At 41.0% G+C, this 19190-nt stretch overlaps 1 protein-coding gene across 1 annotated transcript in view; it reads left to right on the top strand.

The window, feature by feature from the left end:
• Positions 1–2250: 2250 nt before the first annotated feature.
• The window catches only part of katnb1 (katanin p80 (WD repeat containing) subunit B 1), a 35781-nt gene continuing 18841 nt past the window's right edge, over positions 2251–19190 (top strand). The window contains exons 1-8 of the mRNA XM_055648648.1: positions 2251–2449; positions 8797–8927; positions 10985–11102; positions 11912–12012; positions 12683–12724; positions 15346–15429; positions 17510–17625; positions 18830–18901. Coding sequence (XP_055504623.1) covers positions 2410–2449; positions 8797–8927; positions 10985–11102; positions 11912–12012; positions 12683–12724; positions 15346–15429; positions 17510–17625; positions 18830–18901 — 704 coding nt within the window. The 5' untranslated portion in view covers positions 2251–2409. The remainder of the gene's footprint in view (positions 2450–8796; positions 8928–10984; positions 11103–11911; positions 12013–12682; positions 12725–15345; positions 15430–17509; positions 17626–18829; positions 18902–19190) is intronic.

Below are 19190 nucleotides of genomic sequence, written 5' to 3'. Positions count from 1 at the left end.
TTTCCCTTATCCCTAATCAGTCTGAAGAAAGGTCTTGACCCAAAAAGTCAACCATTCCTTCTCTCCAGAGACGCTGCCTGTCCCGCTGTTACTCCAGCTTTTTGTGTCAATCTTCAGTTTAAACCAGCATCTGCAGTTCCTTCCTACACAATTACATTCATAGTTCCTTAGCAAATGAATCACTGCAGGCTGCAAGCCGTATCACAGTAGTGCCAGACCATCAGCATCTCCAGAGACACAAAGAAATGCAGATGCTGACATTTTTAAGTAACAAAACAAAGTTGTAGAAAAATAAGTGAGTTCGGTATTCTGACTGCTTAGGCCCAGGTCAAATGGTCATTATGCATAAACAGCCCTGGAAAGCAAAGATCTTAGAGCAGAGCTCTGCTCTAAGATCTTTGCTGGAAAGCAGTGGACCTCCATTTCTTCCAGCTTTGATTCTTCTAGGTAAGAAAATATTGCTTTCAAACTATGAAATAGTTGTATTTATTGTTCCTTTGTTAAAAGCTAACATTATTTTGTCATTTTTATTGCTTTATTATACTTTGGTGATTGAGCAAGATCGTCCGTGTTCGGTGTTGGGCCCGGGTCTGTTGTGTTACTGCATGTCCGGCCCCGTCCCCTCCTGGGTGTCTCGTCCCTGTCCGTGGGCGGCAGGAGGTGTTGCGCTGGGCTCGCAGCCAGTGCAGGCAGGAGGCCGAGTTGCTGCAGCGCTTTGTGTGTATAGGGTGATTGCACGAAAGGTCACTGGGTCATAGGGCTCGACGCACGGAGCCGCTAAATCCAACTGGAAGACATCCGTCACTTCCGGTATATGTTATTAATGCTAGAAACACGTACTTTCCTACCATTTGGAGTAGCGTAGTAACAGTACGGGTCATGGGTCGTGACCCGACTGCCGTGAAACCTCCCTATGGCTGGTTCTCGGCATTCGGCTGCGCCGGGAGGGTTGGTTGCTGGCGGTCCCCGGCCCGTCGGGAAGCGGGGCTGGGCGGGAGTTGGTGCTTCTTCTCCGCGCTGTCTGTGGCCGCTGGTGTCGTCGGCCCGGGCCTGTCGGTTGGCCCGGCGGGAGTTGAGCTGGGGTTGCCGCTTCTTCTCCGCGCTGGCTGTGACCGACGACACCAGCGGCTCCAGGCCCACAGCCATCAACTGGGATACACACAAAGCGCTGCAGCAACTCGGCCTTCTTGCCACGCCGGCTGCAAGCCCGGCCCAACATCTCCAGCCGCCCCCGGACAGGACTAGACACCTGGGAGGTGACGGGGATGGCCCTGCAGTAACTTAGCAGACCCGGGTCCGACATCGACCAACACGATCACGCTCACCAAAGCATAATAAAGTTATAAAAATGACAAAATAATCTTAGCATTTAACAAAGGAACAATAAATACAACAATTTCATAGTTTGAAAGCAGTATTTTCTTACTTAGAAGAGTCAGCTGAAAGAAATGAAGATCCACTGCTTTCCGGGCTGTTTATGCAGTGACCTTTGACCTGGAGGTGCGCAGACGGAATATCGAACTCGCTTATTCAGCTTGTCAGACGGCATCTGCCCTTGTAGATGACACCCAGATTCCGAGGAAAATTAGCTAATGCAATTAAAAATTATTTTGTAAGGGGTAATGTTTGCAGTGGAGCTCAGTAGTTTAAAACTCCACGGACGCGCCAACCGTCGACACCAAAGACCATGGCGTATAACGGCTTTTTAGCCGAGTGGAGTATCTTGCTCCGCTCTGTGGTAGACAAAAATGTTGGAGAAACTCAGCGGGTGAGGCAGCATCTAAGGATCGACAAAAATGTTGGAGAAACTCAGCGGGTGAGGCAGCATCTAAGGAGCGAGAAAAATGCTGGAGAAACTCAGCTCGGCTCTATGATCTTTGGTCCACACCTCCCCGCGCCAGAGTGCCAACCAGCAGCGCGCATGCGCAACGACCCCGCCCACCCACCTAGGGCCTTTGAACTTTCCGTGGCGTAGATTCTGATTGGTTGCCTTGTTACCCTGAGAACGTCAACTGTGCAAAGAAACGCTTTACTTCATCCTTGCGATGCAGCAAATTACTTTCATTCCTAATTATGATCAGTACAGAACATAAATGAAACCGATCCAGTGTTACAGTAGCAGAGGGACATTTTGAGCTGGTGTTTATATGACAGTTTAGTGGCACGAGGCATCGTCACTGTCCAATCAACGGATGAGTAACGGACGAGGTTCGCCGCTCTCCGCCGGGGATGCGCGTGCGCGATGGCTGCTGGGCGTCCTGGCTCTGCGTGCACATGCGCAGTGCGAGCTGCGAGCGCAGCAGCCGCTAGGCTTGTGAGGATTTCGGGCCTGGCGCTGTAACCCGGGCAACTGTCTCGCCGTGAACTGGGCGCCCGACCCCTGCACATACTTGCTTCCCGCTTCAGAGGATGGCGGCTTCGGGCCCAACCAAAATCGCATGGAAGCTACGTGAGTAGAAAAGACAGCGGGAGCGAACAAGACAAATATACAGAGGGGAGTGGGGTGAAGAAAACAATCCTCTGGGGGAGAGAGATTGGGGCACGCCAATAATGGGAGCAAAAATAAAATATGGGGCATTGTAGTGAGCCCCGAGAAGGAATGTAATAGATTTCGAGAGTATATTAAAAACTACCAGAATACTCATTGGATCAGGCAGCATCTGTGGTAGGAGGGATGAAGGCTGGTGAAAAGATGATCGACGTTTCAGGTCGGGGCTTTATATCAGGATTGAATCCGCTGCGTTCTTCCATTGGGATTTTGTTGGCTCTAGATTCTAGCATTTGCAGTCTCTTGTGTTTCGAGAGGTTGAATCGGCAGTGAATTGGGGCTGCCTCAGCAACGGTGCAAAGCACGTTGTTTTCATAATAAAAAAATCTTTAACTTCCATCTTGCCCTTATTCATTTGGATTATATCTGACCCCTCTTTCTTCTTGATCTCTCTCTGTCTCCATCACAGGGGAGACAATTGTAAGATTACTGCAAATCCACTGACTCTCACAGCTACTCTGACTACACCTCCACCCTGCCTCCTGCAAGTATACCACCCATAATCACAATTTTACCGTCTCTGACACATCTCCTAAGGTCAGGCTTTCCAATCTATGACATCTTGGATATCCTCTTCAGTAAATGTGGTTTCCCCTCTACTGATGTGGATAGAGTCCTTATTTTTGTCTCGTAGTACAACTCCCAACCTTTTTTCCCCTAGCCTCCATTGGCAGAGTGACTCCACATACAAAATGGTAGAACAACACATTGCAATCTGCCATGATGGTGCACAACCCAACTGTACGAACATTGAATTATCTCAAATAATATCTCCTCCTACCACCCTTCTCTTACCCCTGCACCACAGTGTGCACGCATGTATTCAAAAACACAGAATTTCACTGTACCTAGGGTACATGTGATAATAAAGTATCATTGGATATCTCCCACCTCAGTCATCTCCAATCTCCAATCCCTGTCCCATATTTCACTATTCACGACTCCCTCTTCTGACTCTACCAATCTTTGCCGATCGCCCCCCTCTCCTAGACTGCATCCACTTATCATGTGTCAGGCGTTGGCCCACTTCCATCTCCCTTTTCCAGACCCCCACCCCCCTCCCTCCATAACTCCATCTTTGAAATAGGGTCCTGACTGGAAACATTGTCTGACCATTCCTTCCACATTTGCTGCCTCTAGCACTTTATTTTTTGGTTGAATAGGTAGATAGGTTGCAGGTAAACTGTAATTCTCATAAACATTAAATATGTTGCATTTTTATTGGAGGAATGATGAGGTAAAATAAACTAAAGGGCACAATTCTTAAGGGGGTACATGAACTGGGAGAATACCTGTACAGTTCATTAAGTAAGGCAGGGCAGATTGGAAAAAATGGTTTAAGCCATAAGATCTGCATTATAAATGAAGACAAAGTGTATAGAAGCAAAAAAGTCTACAGGTGTTGGAAATCTGTAAAAATAAAGTGTTGCAAATATTCAATAAATTGGGCAGAATCTGTGGAAAGGAAAACAAAAGTTTTAGGTTTCCAAACTCTTGTCGAAACAGCAAAAAGAGATACAAGTAGATTATCTTTGGGGAGATGAGTAGGTGCGGGAGGGTTGATCCCATGTTATGAGACTTTATAAAACAATGTTTAGTTATAACTGAGGGTTTCTCTTTGGGTATGATGTGAAGGATTTTGTTGGTGGCACAGAAGAGATTGTGAAATTAATTTCCAGGTTGAGTAATTGTGGTTATATGGATAGACTGGGGAAGCTGGAGGTGTTCTCATTGGAATAGATGAAGCCACAAGGAATCTGATTGATGGAGTTATATAAAATTGTGACGGGTAAAGAATGAAGTTGAGTGTCTGCAATGCACTGCCAAGGATGGCTGGAAGTACCATCAATGTGTTCAAAGACAATCTGAGTAAATTTCTAAGGAAATTATTTGCAGAACTGTAGGGAGAGGATAGAGGTATAGAAAATGTTGAACTACACTGGTCCCGATACTGATTCTACAGTATGCCACTTTCTGGTATCTTCTAGTCTAAAATAAATCGTTGTTTACCTCTACTATGTTCCTTTGTGGTTGCTACCAATATGTGAGTTATTAAGGTCATTTTTCGGAGGTGCCATTAAAGGTTGTACCAGTTTCTGCAGTACATGTTGTAGATGATATACATAGCAGTGACTGTGCAGTAGTGAAATATGAAATGAATGCCTAGATAATGAGGATGGTGACTGGGTAACCGATTATAACCTGAATACTATAGTGCTGCTTGTGATCATAGTTGTGCAGCACAGAAATGGGCCCTTTGATCAATCTATGCTAATCCCACTTACCTGCATTAGGTTCATATCCCCTTGTTCCTTTCCTATCCAAGTGCCTGTCTAAATGCCTTTTAAGTGCTGTGATTGTATCTGCCTCTACCACTTCCTCCAGAAGCTTGGTCCATATAACCATCATTCTCTGTTGAGGGGAAAAACTGTTTGTAAGATTGACTTTTAAATTTCTCTCCTCTCGCCTTATAGGAAACCATTGTAAAAGTGGTTTAAATGGACATTAGCAAGGCATTTTCACACAGTCCCATACAGTTGACTTGTCCTGAAGGCTCATTACTTTTAAACAATCACCCCTTTAAAAAAAACTATGACGACCTGTCCTATCTATGCCTCTCAATTTTATAAATCTCAAAATGTTTATACCTTGACATTTTACAAAAATAAACCTGATCTCTCCAGACAAGTAAAGCCCTCCATTCCAGGCAACATACTGGTTAATCTGTTCCGCAATCTTTTTTATTGTTACCACATCCTGTACTGTGGCGACCAAAACTGTACGCAATACTCTGTGTGGCCTGACCAATGTTTTATATAGTTGAAACATGTCATCCTAGCATTTATACGCAAGGCCATAGTCTATGAAGGCAACAATGCGGAATGCCATCTTTACTGCCCTATTCACTTGGACGCTGCTTTCAGGGAACTATGTACTTTCCTTTCAATGTCCTTCTATCTGATAACACTCATAGAAAATGAAACGTAAAAACATTGAAAATAGATGAAGGAGGAGGCCATTTGCCCCTTCGAGCCAACACCTCCATTTATTATGATCATGGCTGATGATCCACAATCAGTAACTCGTACCTGCCTTCTCCCCATATCTCTTGATTCCGCTAACCCCTAGAGCTCTATCTAACTCGCTTTTAAATTCATCCAGTGAATTGGTCGCTACTGCCTTCTGTGGCAGAGAATTCCACAAATTCTCAACTCTCTGAGTGAAAACGTTTTTTCTCATCTCAGTTTTGAATGGCCTCCCCTTTGTTGTTAGATTGTGGCCCCTGGTTCTAGACTCCCCCAACATTGGGAACATCTTCCCTGCTTCTAGCTTGTCCAGTCCTTTTATAATTTTATACACTTCTATAAGATCCCCTCTCATCCTTTGAAATTCCAGTGAATACAAGCCCAGTCACTCCAATTTTTCCTCATGACAGTCCCACCATCCCAGGGATTAACCTCATGAACCTACGCTGCACTGCCTCAATAGCAAGGATGTCCTTCCTCAAATTAGGAGACCAAAACTGCACACAATACTCCAGATGATCACACCAGGGCCCTATACAAGTGTAGAAGGACCTCTTTACTCCTATACTCAAATCCTCTCATTATGAAGGCCAACGTGCCATTAGCTTTCTTCATTGCCTGATGTTACTGCATGTTTACTTTCAGTGACTGGTGTACAAGGACACCCAGATCTCATAGCACTTCTCTTTTTCATAATCTGACACCATTGAGATAATCTACCTCCTTGTTCTTGCCACCAAAGTGGAACCTTACATTTATCTACATCAGGGGCTGGCAACCTATGGCTCCTGGGCCGTATGCGGGGTTCAGGGGTTCCCAACCTTTTTTGTCCCGTTTATCCCTGGCAACTTTAATAGCACATAACAATGTTATTTCACTTATTTATGAACAACTAATGATCAACAGAACCAAACACAGTCAGTCAATAAGAAAAAATATCTACAAATCCAGAATCAATAAATTTATCCCCTGGGTAAATTTACCCCAGGTTGGGAACCCTTGCCCTAGATCGTCTGTCCTCTAATACATCTGGGAGATTGTTTGTGTCTTCCTTAGTGAAGACAGAACCAAAGTACCTGTTCAACTCTTCTGCCATTTTGTTGTTCCCCATAATAATTTCACCTTTTTCTGCCTAAAAGGGACCCTCATTGTCTTTACTAATCTTTTTCTCTTAGCATACCTAAAGAAGCGTTTACTATCCTTCTTTATATTCTTGGCCAGCTTACCCTCGTACTTCATCTTTTCACCCAGTATTGCCCTTTTTGCTACCTTCTGTGGCCCTTTGAAAGTTTTCAATCTTCGGGCTTCCCGCTGCTCTTTGCTATGTTATACACCTTTTCTATTTATTCCAACCCTAACTTCCCTTGTCAGCCCCTTAGAATCTTTCTTCCTCTTTGGAATGAAATGATCCTGCATCTTCTGGATTATGCCCAGAAATTCCTGCCATTGCTGTTCCACCGGCATTCCTGCTAGGATCCTTTTCCAGTCGACCTTGCCCAGCTCCTCTCTCATGCCTTCACAGTCCCCTTTGTTCACTGCAACACTGACACTTCTGATTTAACCTTCTCCCTCTCAAATTGCAAATTAAAACTTATCATATTATGGTCATTACCTCCTAACGGTTTCTTTACCTCCCTTAATCCTGAGGTCCCTGTATTGATTGTATATATCCTGTAAGTATTTAATGTCACAAAATGGATTGCCTCACATTCACAATCAATTTCACCCGCCATTGTTTGGTCTTACTTTATAACTGTTGTATATCCCCAACTGTCTTCACTATCTTTTATTCCACCATTAAAAAAAAACAAACTTAATAATTGATTCACCAAGATTCCCATCCAAATAAATTACATATGTCAATATGCCAGCTCTGGTCCCTGTGGTATGTTACTGGTTATAAATTTTCAGGATCAAAAATCCCCATCACTACTGCCCTCTGCCTCCTATCATCAGGCCAATTTTGAATCCACCTTAAACCCTGTATCCCCAAGCCTTCAGGACAAGTCAACTGTTTGGGACTATGTAAAAATGCCTCGCTAATGTCCATTTAAACCACTTTTACTATTCTTACATTGGTTTTCTTAATTAACCCTATAAAAAAACTCATCAGATTTATGAGATTGGATTTCCCCTGCACAAAACCATGCTAACTCATTAATCAGTCCCTACCTTTCCAAGTGAATATAGATCCTGTACCTTAGAATGTAAGCTCTCCAGTCTGTACTTTCCTGGCTTATCCCTATTGTTAGTGAATAGAAAAACCGCACGAGCTATCTTCCGGTCGTCTAGAGCCCCAGAGCCCCAGCAATCTCCTTACTTGCTTCTCATGGTATCCTATGTATTGGTGGGGCTATATTCCATTACATCTGGCTGTGGATAGCGGTCAGTAATGTTTGCTAGAATATTTATGTTTGTCAGTTGGCATTTTCCTTTGAACGACAAGGGGAGGTAATTAGGCATTTGTCTGAGATGATTATTGTTTGACATGTGTGAATACATTCATACCACTCTGTCAAAATTACCCTAATAATAATCATAAGGTCATAAAAGATTGGAGCAGAATTAGGCCATTCGACCCATCAAGTCTACTCCACCATTCAATCATGGGTGATCTATCTCTCCCTCCTAACCCCATTCTCCTGCCTTCTTCTTGTAATCTCTGACGCCCTAATCAAGAAGATTAGAAACATAATATTTCTGTTGAAACAGAATTGTTGCATAAAGCGGCTTTGTTTATATGTTATTTTGATTGCATTAGCAAAACCTGGGACCAAAGCCTTGTGAAGGGGAACAAAGGAACGAGTGAGCAAGGAAATAAAATCAAATGTGAGAGAGATAGAAAAGAGAAATAGCATTTTCAGGAAAGCGATAATGAGTGAATTTACAGGACGATATATTTGTAAAAAATTAGAGATTTTATTGCTTTTAAGTTTCGATGTATGGAGTAGCTTAGTAATGGATGTTTTAGGAATTGTAACGCCTGATGTTCGAAATAGAGAACATCTGTGGTTGATCTGTTTATGAATTAAAGATTATAATATTGAATATGTGAATGAAATGTTCAGGAAATGCATACCTTTTTGCATCTTAACTTTGGCTTGGTTTTGTTTTTCTTTCTGCCTTAAGCTTTTTGAATTTTATTTTTCCGGTCATATTAAAGTGATTAGATAACCAAGTTGTCAAATTGATCACTGAAATTCTTTTGCATCCTGCGTATAGAAGAGTTTGTTGCTCATGCTGGAAATGTAACATGCCTGGTGCTGGGAAAGAATTCAGGCAGACTGTTGGCCACAGGTGGTGAAGACTGTCGAGTCAACTTATGGTCAGTCAGCAAACCTAACTGTGTTATGGTAAGTTAATAGATGTTCAAATAGTAGTAACATTTATCCCTCCTTTAAGGTTTATGTGAAATTGTGTGGTTTTGCCTCACAAGGTCAGCACACGACTTTGCCCTCAAATTAGAATTACACATTCTCACAAACTTTACAAATAGCTGGCTAAGATGTATAAATATTTCTTCTGGAGAATAGAGAATGCTCCTGACTTTGTAGCTATGGTGTGCTACTGTTTAAAAATCAGGTTGTACTTTCATCTAACCTATTCCAAGTGACCCATCATATATTTTCTTGATTGATTTAAAGGCCCCATTTTGAAAAAAAAAACAGATCATGTATATTTTTCTACTTTTTGTGGTATTGTACAGGATCTGGTAAAACTGTGTTTATCTGTATTTTTCATTCCTTTTATTGGCAAAACCATTTAACAATTCTCACTCAATGTTGATTTTTTTAGAGTTAAAACAATGCCAACGTTACAGGCAGATTGATTTTACACCACTTTATCAGCAAAGATTGGATGACCAAAGTAAATTCATTATTTTTTTCAATAGCATTTGTATACCAGCCATATTTTTTTTCAAATCTGGCCTTGAGTTCTAGGGAGTCCATGAGTGAGCCCAGGTAGCTTATATTACTGAATGTATTATTTACTGAACTGCTGTCTTGCTTGTGTGCTGCAGAGAACCCTTTGCAGAATCTATCAGGTGCTCTCTGTGCTGCTGTGCAAGGTGCACGTGTGGTCCATACCCCACTCTACAGTAACGGACATCCAAGCCATCTTTTGTTTCATCTCTGGATTCAAGATGGGGTGTGCACAAGGAGTTGCAATGCACAGATCTTTGGAAAACGGAGTGGGGAATGAGTGGGGGAGAAGAAAGAGTATCCTGGATTGACCCCATTCTGATCACAAATCAGGCTGTGCATTGAACCAAAGTACACGAGCAATAAGTGTCACATTGTGCTAAAGTTGTATCTGTTCACAGGGTTGTAAAATATTGGTCCTCTTTGCTGAGGGCACTCTGCTGTGTTACTTGTCCTCTGTGGAAAAATTATTTCAGGAAAATGGCCTTTAACCATGTCTATCAGACAGTGCCCAGTGCAGAACAAACAGTAGGAAAAAGATTCTGTGGATTGGTTCCCCAACCAAATCCTCAAAACTATTTGGCAGAATTTCTAATTACCGGAACATGCCAACAAGCACCAACACCTTACTTGGCTGGCAGTGAGCAGGGCCCTCTCTGTCAGATCCTTCTTGCAAAGACAACATCTTGCCCTCAGTGCACAATGTCCTCCAGACAGCTATGATGAGTATAAGGCAATTGTCCACCTCTTCATGGACTGTGCGGTTGCAAAGAAGATCTGGAAAAGAATGCAAAGGTCTTGGTCAGGATTCAGCCCAAGCAACTGTATAACAGAGGACCACCGGACTGATTTACAGGCTGTACCCGGATGCACCGAGACAAATATGAGTTGCTGTTTGGAAGTTCGTCTACTCTGTGTAAAATGCACTTTGGTCTGCGTGTCGGTCTCCCAGTGCTACAAGATGTCTCTAAGTGAATGCACTTAATGAAGCATGGAAGCTTGGTACAGTGGGGAAGAACTGGAATCTGAGGTCCTCTTGCCACTGGGTACTGAGGGTATGAGTCCCGTATACTAGTCTCTCAAACTTGTCAAGGAGGCCATGTGATAGGCATTGTTTTGTACCTGGTAGGTATAAATTCAATTAGACTATCATTATAATTTTGTATTTTGTGTATATTTTATGAATGAAGTTTATTTTTGAAACAAAAAAAATTAACTGAACTCTTGGCATGTAGTTGCACTATTACAAGATGAAGTAGATATTGTTGTGAAATCTTGTGGAATATTTGTTGACTGTGAAGTCGGATAAACTAATTACATAAGTTTAAATGCTCATGACATCTGGAATTTAAAAGCGCTTCCCTCAAATTTGAAATACTGTGCTTTTATCCAAATGCTTCAAATGTTGTACGCCCATTTGTGTGCATGTATCACCTTATTTTCTACAGCATAACAAAGCATAATTTAAAACACAAATTTCACTATAGAGTCTTACAGGTCACAACACACCAGTCGAATGTATTCAATTTAAAGACTCTGAGGAGTTGGTTGTTGCAGGCTCACGGTCTGGATCACTAAGAATATGGGATTTGGAAGCCGCTAAGAGTAAGTACCAATTTTTTATTTTATCAATCAGTTCCTTCCTACACAGACCTATGTTTTTTTCTTTAAGTCTGCCACCATTTTTAGATTGAACAATGACAAAGATGAGTTTCTCTTCTGATTTAGTCTAGTTTAGTTTCATTGGTTTCTCCTGATAAATGCTGATGAAGAGTGTAAACACCATTGAATGCAGATTTTTGTACCGAACTGAAGACTGTGCATGTCCTTGATTAGCTACCTAAACAGATTACAAAGGAATTACTTTGTAGATGAAAGAGACGTTTTTCAATTATTTATGTTACGAAAATCCTAGTAATTCATTATGGGTATATTTTTAAGAAATGTAGCAGTTCAAGTCAAAATAGTTTGTGAAAAAATGCAACACCTTAATATTAACTCTGGTGAATAAAATAATGTGGACATTTATTTTGGCATGTATAATATCACTTTTCTTTGCTTGTTCCTCATTTTGAAAAACAATTTTTCAAAGAAAATATTTGTAGTTGTGGTAATTAAACATGGTGATGGATCAGGTAGAGACACAAGAACATTTCAGCATTCAAAAAAACTATCAATAGAAGTGATGTATTTGTTAAAAGCCATGTGCACAGCTGAAACGTTAGCTAAACAAAACTGTATGGAATTGTGATTTTGCAACCTGATTAAGAAAAGTTTAATGCTGGATTCATGAAAACAAGCTGCTGTTTCAACCTGAATGCCACGTTGTAATTATTAACTTCTCTTTGGGTAATTCATAAACCAGTAATGTGTATGATAATGTATAAACATTGTAGTTTTTCTTTTCTTTCAAGTCCTTCGGACGCTGTCTGGCCACAAAGCCAACATCTGCAGTTTAGACTTTCATCCTTTTGGAGAGTTTGTGGCTTCTGGCTCTATGGACACCAATGTAAAGGTACTATATAGTAAAGAACAAATTGTGGTTAAGTGCAACTTTAAAATAACACTTTAGGAATAAGAAAAGACAATTTTTCTCCGGCATGACTGTCAGTCTGACGGACGCTAGCAACAGCGGCTCCTAATTGATCCTCTTTCTCCAGAATTCCATGTGACTGCCTCATGACTTTTTTTTCTTCCTGATACCCTTGCCTAATAAAATATTTTCAAGACTCTCATTCCTTAAAAATACAGGATTTAATTGTGCCGTAGTTGTACAGTATGGAAACGAGCTATTTGGCCTGCCATATCCACGCTGACCAGTGGTTCACTCAGACATATTAATTCTATCTTCCAGCTCTTTTGTGCCAATATTTAACTTTTAGTCATGTCTAATGATAGTTATCTGGTCTTGATCATGCTTCTGTTTATGTGAGGTTGAGGTGTAAATTTGCTTTTGTCTCCTACAATACAATGGACATGGAAAGTCGTATGACAGGTCCTGAAGTTACTTTTTTTTCAATAATTCTTAATCTTGAAGTCTTAAGGTGGGTGATGCAGCAAAGTTGTAGTCACTCCTGCCACGGCAGTTGTCCTTACTATCTATTGCCAACACACAGTTGTTAATATTTATTAGATCAAATTTTGCTGGAAATTTGCAAACTTATCTGCTGTGTTTCTATTTCTAGTTGTGGGACATTCGGAGGAAAGGTTGTGTAATGACATACAAGGTGAGTGCAATAACAAGTTTTTGTACACATTTTTTTGTTCGGCTGATGGCAAAATGGTTACCTGTCAGTTAACCTTGCAGCAATTTTTGACTGTAAAGGGAATCTATTTTGGACATCAAGAAAACGTGCTGAATGGCAACAGTTTAGTGCTATCTTAGTGTGGTGTTCTATTTGTATGATATTTGTGGTGAGAATTGGTGCCATCAATATATACAGCAATAGGTGTTGGTTATATTCATGAGAGCATAAAGGGACCAATTGTCCCTGCTCTTTAATTTCTTGCTGGACTCCACTCTTTCCTTACACTTTCTGACTTGACTCATTTTGGGAAACCTCTGACCTTTCTGGTTCTTTTTGCTGGTCCCTTTTTGTAAGCACATCTTTTTGAAATACCAATAAATAATTCTTAATTCTCTCGTCAATCAATCCACTTTGATAATCACTAATGTGAATAACATTTGTACCTGAATGGGATTTATGCCTATCTACACCTTCTGCTGTGACTATAAAGTCGAGATTGAAACCCTAATTCAAATGCTTCATATATTTATGCTGGGATTTTTTACGGTGCTGTGCTGTGCTATATTGAACCTTCTCTAAAATCAAAAAGTTACGCAAACCATCCAGACCAGATCACAGCTTTCCTCGTCTGCATTTGCCTGATGAAAGGCTTATTCAGATGGTCAGTGACAACCCTCAAACCGCTTTTTCTTTGTCAGTTTCAATGTTTGTCACAGTCTTGAGATAAATCCTTGTTGGATGCTGCTTGCTTATTTGTGTTGTGTAACACATAGAACAACAGGACAGGAACAGGCTTTATGGCCTACAGTATCTTATGCCTGCCTGCACATGAACTCTGGAAGGTAGACAAAATTGCTAGAGAAACTCGGTGGGTGCGGCAGCATCTATGGAGCAAAGGAAAGAGGCACCGTTTCGGGCCGAAACCCTTCTTCAGACTGACAGATGAACTCTGCCTGCACGTGATCCATATCCATTCCCTGCATATCCATATGCCTATCTAAAAGTCTGACAAAACACCTCTTTTATATCTGCTTCTACCAGCTTCCCTAGCAGAACATTCTAGGCACCCACCACTCTGTTATAAAAAAAAGTCTACATTGCACATCTCTTTTTAAACTTCCCTCTATGACTGTAAAGCTATGCCATTGACATTTGGCTTTGACATATCAACCCAGGGAAAAAGCTTTTGCTTGTTTCTAGTTTCTAATTCCAGGCAGCATTCTGCTAAACCTCTTCTGCCGCCTCCCCAAAACCTCTCCCTGCAAAGGGGTGACCAGAGCTCCATATAACACCTCAATGAGGGAATTGAAGGCAATATCTCCAAGTTTGCGGATGACACTAAGCTGGGGGCAGTGTTACAATGCACAACAATGAATACCATACCCCTTCTTTATCCCTCCATCTACTTGTCTTGCAACTTACAGTGGGCTATGGACTTGTTTGATCCATCCACACGTCAATGCCGCTAAGGGTCTTGTCAATAACTGTAAATTCCCCCCTTGCATTTGACCTTTTGAAGTACAAAATACAGGATATAGTTAGTGCTACACCATCTAAATGGTGGGCCTTTGCAGGGACACACAAATGCAGCGTGACGGTGTGTCAGGTTCAGTCATTGAAGGTAGGGATGCAGGTGCAGCTGCAGATGAAGAAAGCGTGAAGGTATGTTAGCTTTCAGCTTTGCAGAAGGATTTGCGTATAGGAGCAGAGAGGTTCTACTGCAGTTGTACAGGGTCTTGGTGAGACCACACCTGAAGTATTGCGTACAGTTTTGGTCTCCAAATCTGAGGAAGGACATTCTTGCCATAGAGGGAGTGCAGAGAAGGTTCACCAGACTGATTCCTGGGATGTCAGGACTGTCTTATGAAGAAAGTCTGGATAGACTTGGTTTACACTCTCTAGAATTTAGGAGATTGAGAGGGGATCTTATAGAAACTTACAAAATTCTTAAGGGGTTGGACAGGCTAGATTCAGGAAGATTGCTCCGGATGTTGGGGAAGTCCAGGACAAGGGGTCACAGCTTAAGGATGGGGAAATCCTTTAAAACCGAGATGAGAAGAACTTTTTTCACGCAGAGTGGTGAAACTCTGGAAATCTCTGCCACAGAGGGTAATATGAGGCCAGTTCATTGGCTATATTAAGAGGGAGTTTTTAGGTGTGGCCCTTGTGGCTAAGGGGATCAGGGGGTATGGAGAGAAGGCAGGTACGGGCCACTGAGTTGGATGATCAGCCATGATCATATTGAATGGCGGTGCAGGCTCGAAGGGCCGAATGGCCTACTCCTGCACCTAATTTCTATGTTTCTATGTTTCTATAACACTTCAAATGTATCCTAACCAACGTTTTATAAATTTCCAACATGACTTCGAGACTCCTGTGCACAATGCACAACAATGAATACCATACACCTTCTTTATCACTCCATCTACTTGTCTTGCAACTTACAGTGGGCTATGGACTTGTTTGATCCATCCACACGTCAATGCCGCTAAGGGTCTTGCCAATAACTGTAAATTCCCCCCTTGCATTTGACCTCATGAAGTACAAAATAGTTGATATAGTTAGTGCTACACCATAAACTGTCACTGGTGCCTTTGCAGGGACACACAAATGCCGTGCGGTGTTTAAGGTTCAGTCCTGATGGGCGATGGATTGCTGCTGCTGGAGATGATAGCACCGTGAAGGTATTTACTTAGAGCTTTGCAGAATAAGAATGCGACAAATACAAACAATTAATTTACTGAATTTGGCTGAAATACTTTCTTAACCTCTGGAAAATCCGTGTACAAGAAAAGCTCCCAACGCTTTTACTGAGTTACAATCGGTAATACCTTGTTTATAACAACTATTTTGTTTAAAATAAAGTTAATTTCTCTTGATGGGTATTTAAGTATTACATGCTGAATGCCAAAACATATTATGTTGAGTGATGAACGTGAGAAGATCAAAGTGGAGCATGGAAAATCTTGATAATATATTGCTGTATTTTCTTCTTGTGTTCCACTTTCAATTGAGAAGGAAAGTCAGAGGTCCTTATTTGGGATGGTATTGCAATGATTGTGAATAGCATGAAATGGCACAATACAAAATTCACAAAGTTTAATATATTTCAAATTATTAGTGAAATAATACTTTTGGTTTTACTGGTATGGTCATCCCTAATTTCCTCTAGGTAAGCAGTAAATGATGTCCTTGCCAGTGATGGCCTCATCAAATGAATAAATGAATGAAAAACATCTCATACAACACTAGAGTATACGGTTTGGCATCCACTTGTGTGTCAAGAAGCTTTCAAGTTATTACACTCGAGTGAGGTCTAGAAACGGTATGGAGATGTCAGAAATGGTCCAGGTGTATTTGAGTGCCGGATGGAAGTTAGTGGTGAAATGGATGAAGTCAGTGAGTTCTGTACGGGTGCAGGAGGTAGCACCAATGCAGTCATTGATGTAGCGTAGGTAGAGTTTGGGGATAGGGCCACGGTACACCTCAAACAAAGATTGTTCGACGTCCCCTACAAAGAGTAAGGACCAGCGCTAGGCAGAGGAGAGTGTCAGTAGACGGGGATTGGTTGGTCCTACGGTTAAGGAAGAAAAGGAGGGTTTTAAGACCCCCCTGGTGGGGGGGATGGAGGTGTAGAGTGACTGCACATCCATGGTGAAGATGAGGGAATGGGGGCCTGGAAAACCGAAGTCATGGAGGAGGCGAAGAGCGTGTGAGGTGTCTTGAACATGGGTAGGGAGGGATTTAACTAGGGTGGATAGGATGGAGTCGAGGTATGTGGAAATAAGTTCCATGGGACACAAGCCGGCAGAAACAATGGGTCTGCCAGGACAGTTAGTTTTATGGATTTTGGGGATCAGGTAAAATCGGACCGTGCGGGGCTGGGGAACGGTGGCATCTAAGATAGCTCTGTTTTCTGGTTATGCTGATAAAACATGTTGTTTCAGACTTTCTTTGATAATCCAACATGGGCCCAAACACTGATAAAAGTGACCCATGTGTCTACAAGGATAATGACTGCATTATTGTAGGTGTCAAAATCTTGTAACTTCCTGTTGAATACTGCTTCTTGAGCTTCACCACCACTTTACCTTTTTGTGCAAGAAAGGATGGATGATAAATGTGGTCTTTGCATTACATTTGCTTCCCCAGCATTATGCAATCTTCTGTTTGTGAACACTTAATTGACATCCACAGCAGTAGGTGTCAAATTTGCTTTGGGTCTTTTAGTAAATTGCTCGAACGTTGACTTGGACAATGGATTTTTGGTAATTAATTCCAAATTAATTCAGGACTCGAGCTGTCCTATTAACGTTTGTCTAACTAGGTTAATTGATCCTCAGTCAAAATATCCATTGTGTTATGGATTAATTTATTTTGAAAAGTATGAAACTTTTGATTAAACAGAAAATGTATTCCCTTTATCTTTCTTTTCCCTTTTTGAGTTATTTTGCTTGGCACAACATAAGGAGACTGTTCAGTACTCACTTAATGTGATGTGAAAATGCATCCTGTCAAGATTGGATACAAAGATGGAAAAAGAGCCAATTTAGTATCCAACACTTTTGCCATTTCTTGTGTGCATTTTTTAAGAAGTAATTGCCTGTAGGAAGGTGCCTTCAACTGAGTAATACCATCAAAATTAAAGTTGGTAAATGTGCTTTAAGCCTCTTTCCTTGATCTACTACCTGTCCACTATCTAAATTATTGAATGTAGAAAGAGTTATCTTTAGAAGCCTTTTTTTTCCTCTGTCTTTTTTTCAGCTGTGGGATTTATCAGCTGCAAAAATTCTAACGGAATTTACAGATCACACTGGACCTGTAAATATTGTGGAGTTCCACCCGAATGAGTATCTCTTGGCTTCCGGCAGCTCAGACAGGTCAGGACAGATGTTGTTTTGAAATTAGTATTGCCCACAATTTCATCTGGTAATCAAAATTATTTTTTTAATACTATACCTTTTGCTTTGTTTAATGTACTTTCTGTGGTGATATTCAATGATTTTGAACAGCCGGTGCACCCTTTATGTATATAAATTATGCTTGTAGGAGCCCAAGATCTAAATTAACTTTAATTATGCGATAGTTATGCCCACGCTGAATGTGAAACACACTTCTCAGTTTAACATGCTTTGAAGGTAGAAGATACAAAGCACTAATATTGGCAATGACTAAATTCAGTGTTTTCACTATCCACATTTTATTGCTTTTATTCAATTGTTCATAAATGATATACACTCCAAATGATGTGAGTTATGACTGATTCATTGGCACTCCGTATTTTGGATTACGTGCCTTAATTCTCACAACAGCACAGTCATTAGCAGTATTGAGGTAGTATTGCACTGTTTGGACTCTATATTTTGTATGAGATATTAACCCGAGGCTCTGAATGCTCTCTTGAGTAAATGGCACAATATCCTATCGGTCTACTTTTAAGTGTTCATTCTGGAGTCATGGCCAACATTTATCCCATAAAACATTATTGAAATAGATGACTGGTCACAAACTTGTTATTTTTGTTACTTTAAATTCAAATTGGCTGCCTGGGTTACAGGGGAATACATATTTTAGTATTTTAATGACTGAAAAGGTGTTTGACATGCCCTGGTCATCAATAACTATGTTACCAAAAATCTTGCACTTTTAACATTGCCTTAACATTGATAATCGGAAACCTTTGCTGTGACATAGTCTCCACAGATCGGAAAAGAGATATTTAATTGTGTCTTGACCCTTCTTAATAATAGATAGCAAAGGACTTGGATACTGAACGTATATTGACTGTATTTTGCATCTCCATTGTCCCTCGAGCTGTTAAATGCACATTGTGACTATTGACTCGCCTAAATTATATGCAAGAGTGGATTTATTTAGGAAGCAAACGGATACATTTAACCCTACTTGCAATGTGCTAGATAGAACTTATTTTTTCTTTCCATTGTGATGAAACCTCAAATTTTAGCAAACTTTTTATTTGTCTATCCAATGGAAAGGCTATTTGTGTGCGGGTCTAATAACAATTGGAAATGTGGTTTTGCTTTGATGTTCCGCAGGTACTTAACACTATATTCCCTCTTTCAGAACGATAAAGTTTTGGGATCTAGAAAAGTTTAAGATGGTGAGCTGCACAGAAGTAGAGAGCACCCCTGTCAGGTACATGGAGCCTTGTTGTGTGTTTTTAAAAGCTGTATTGAAACTAGTGTTTTTTAACGTGGATCAAATGTGCGTACATTGGATGAGTTCACGGAATAGGTACAAAGAATACTCACCTTGTATGTTTTTTGAAAGGCAACTGCAAAAGAGCTATAGAATCAGTATCACGTGCACTGTAGTGTACTGCTTTTTGAGTGCTGTAGGATTTCTTATTTAGTTGGCTAAGAGGTTTGTGTTTCCAAAAAATACTTGTATATTCTTGTTTACCATTTTTTTGTTCCCTATTTTT

The sequence above is a fragment of the Leucoraja erinacea genome, chromosome 17, assembly GCF_028641065.1.
Source record: "Leucoraja erinacea ecotype New England chromosome 17, Leri_hhj_1, whole genome shotgun sequence".
NCBI lineage: Eukaryota > Metazoa > Chordata > Chondrichthyes > Rajiformes > Rajidae > Leucoraja > Leucoraja erinaceus.
This window is presented reverse-complemented; position numbering and strand designations above follow the sequence as displayed.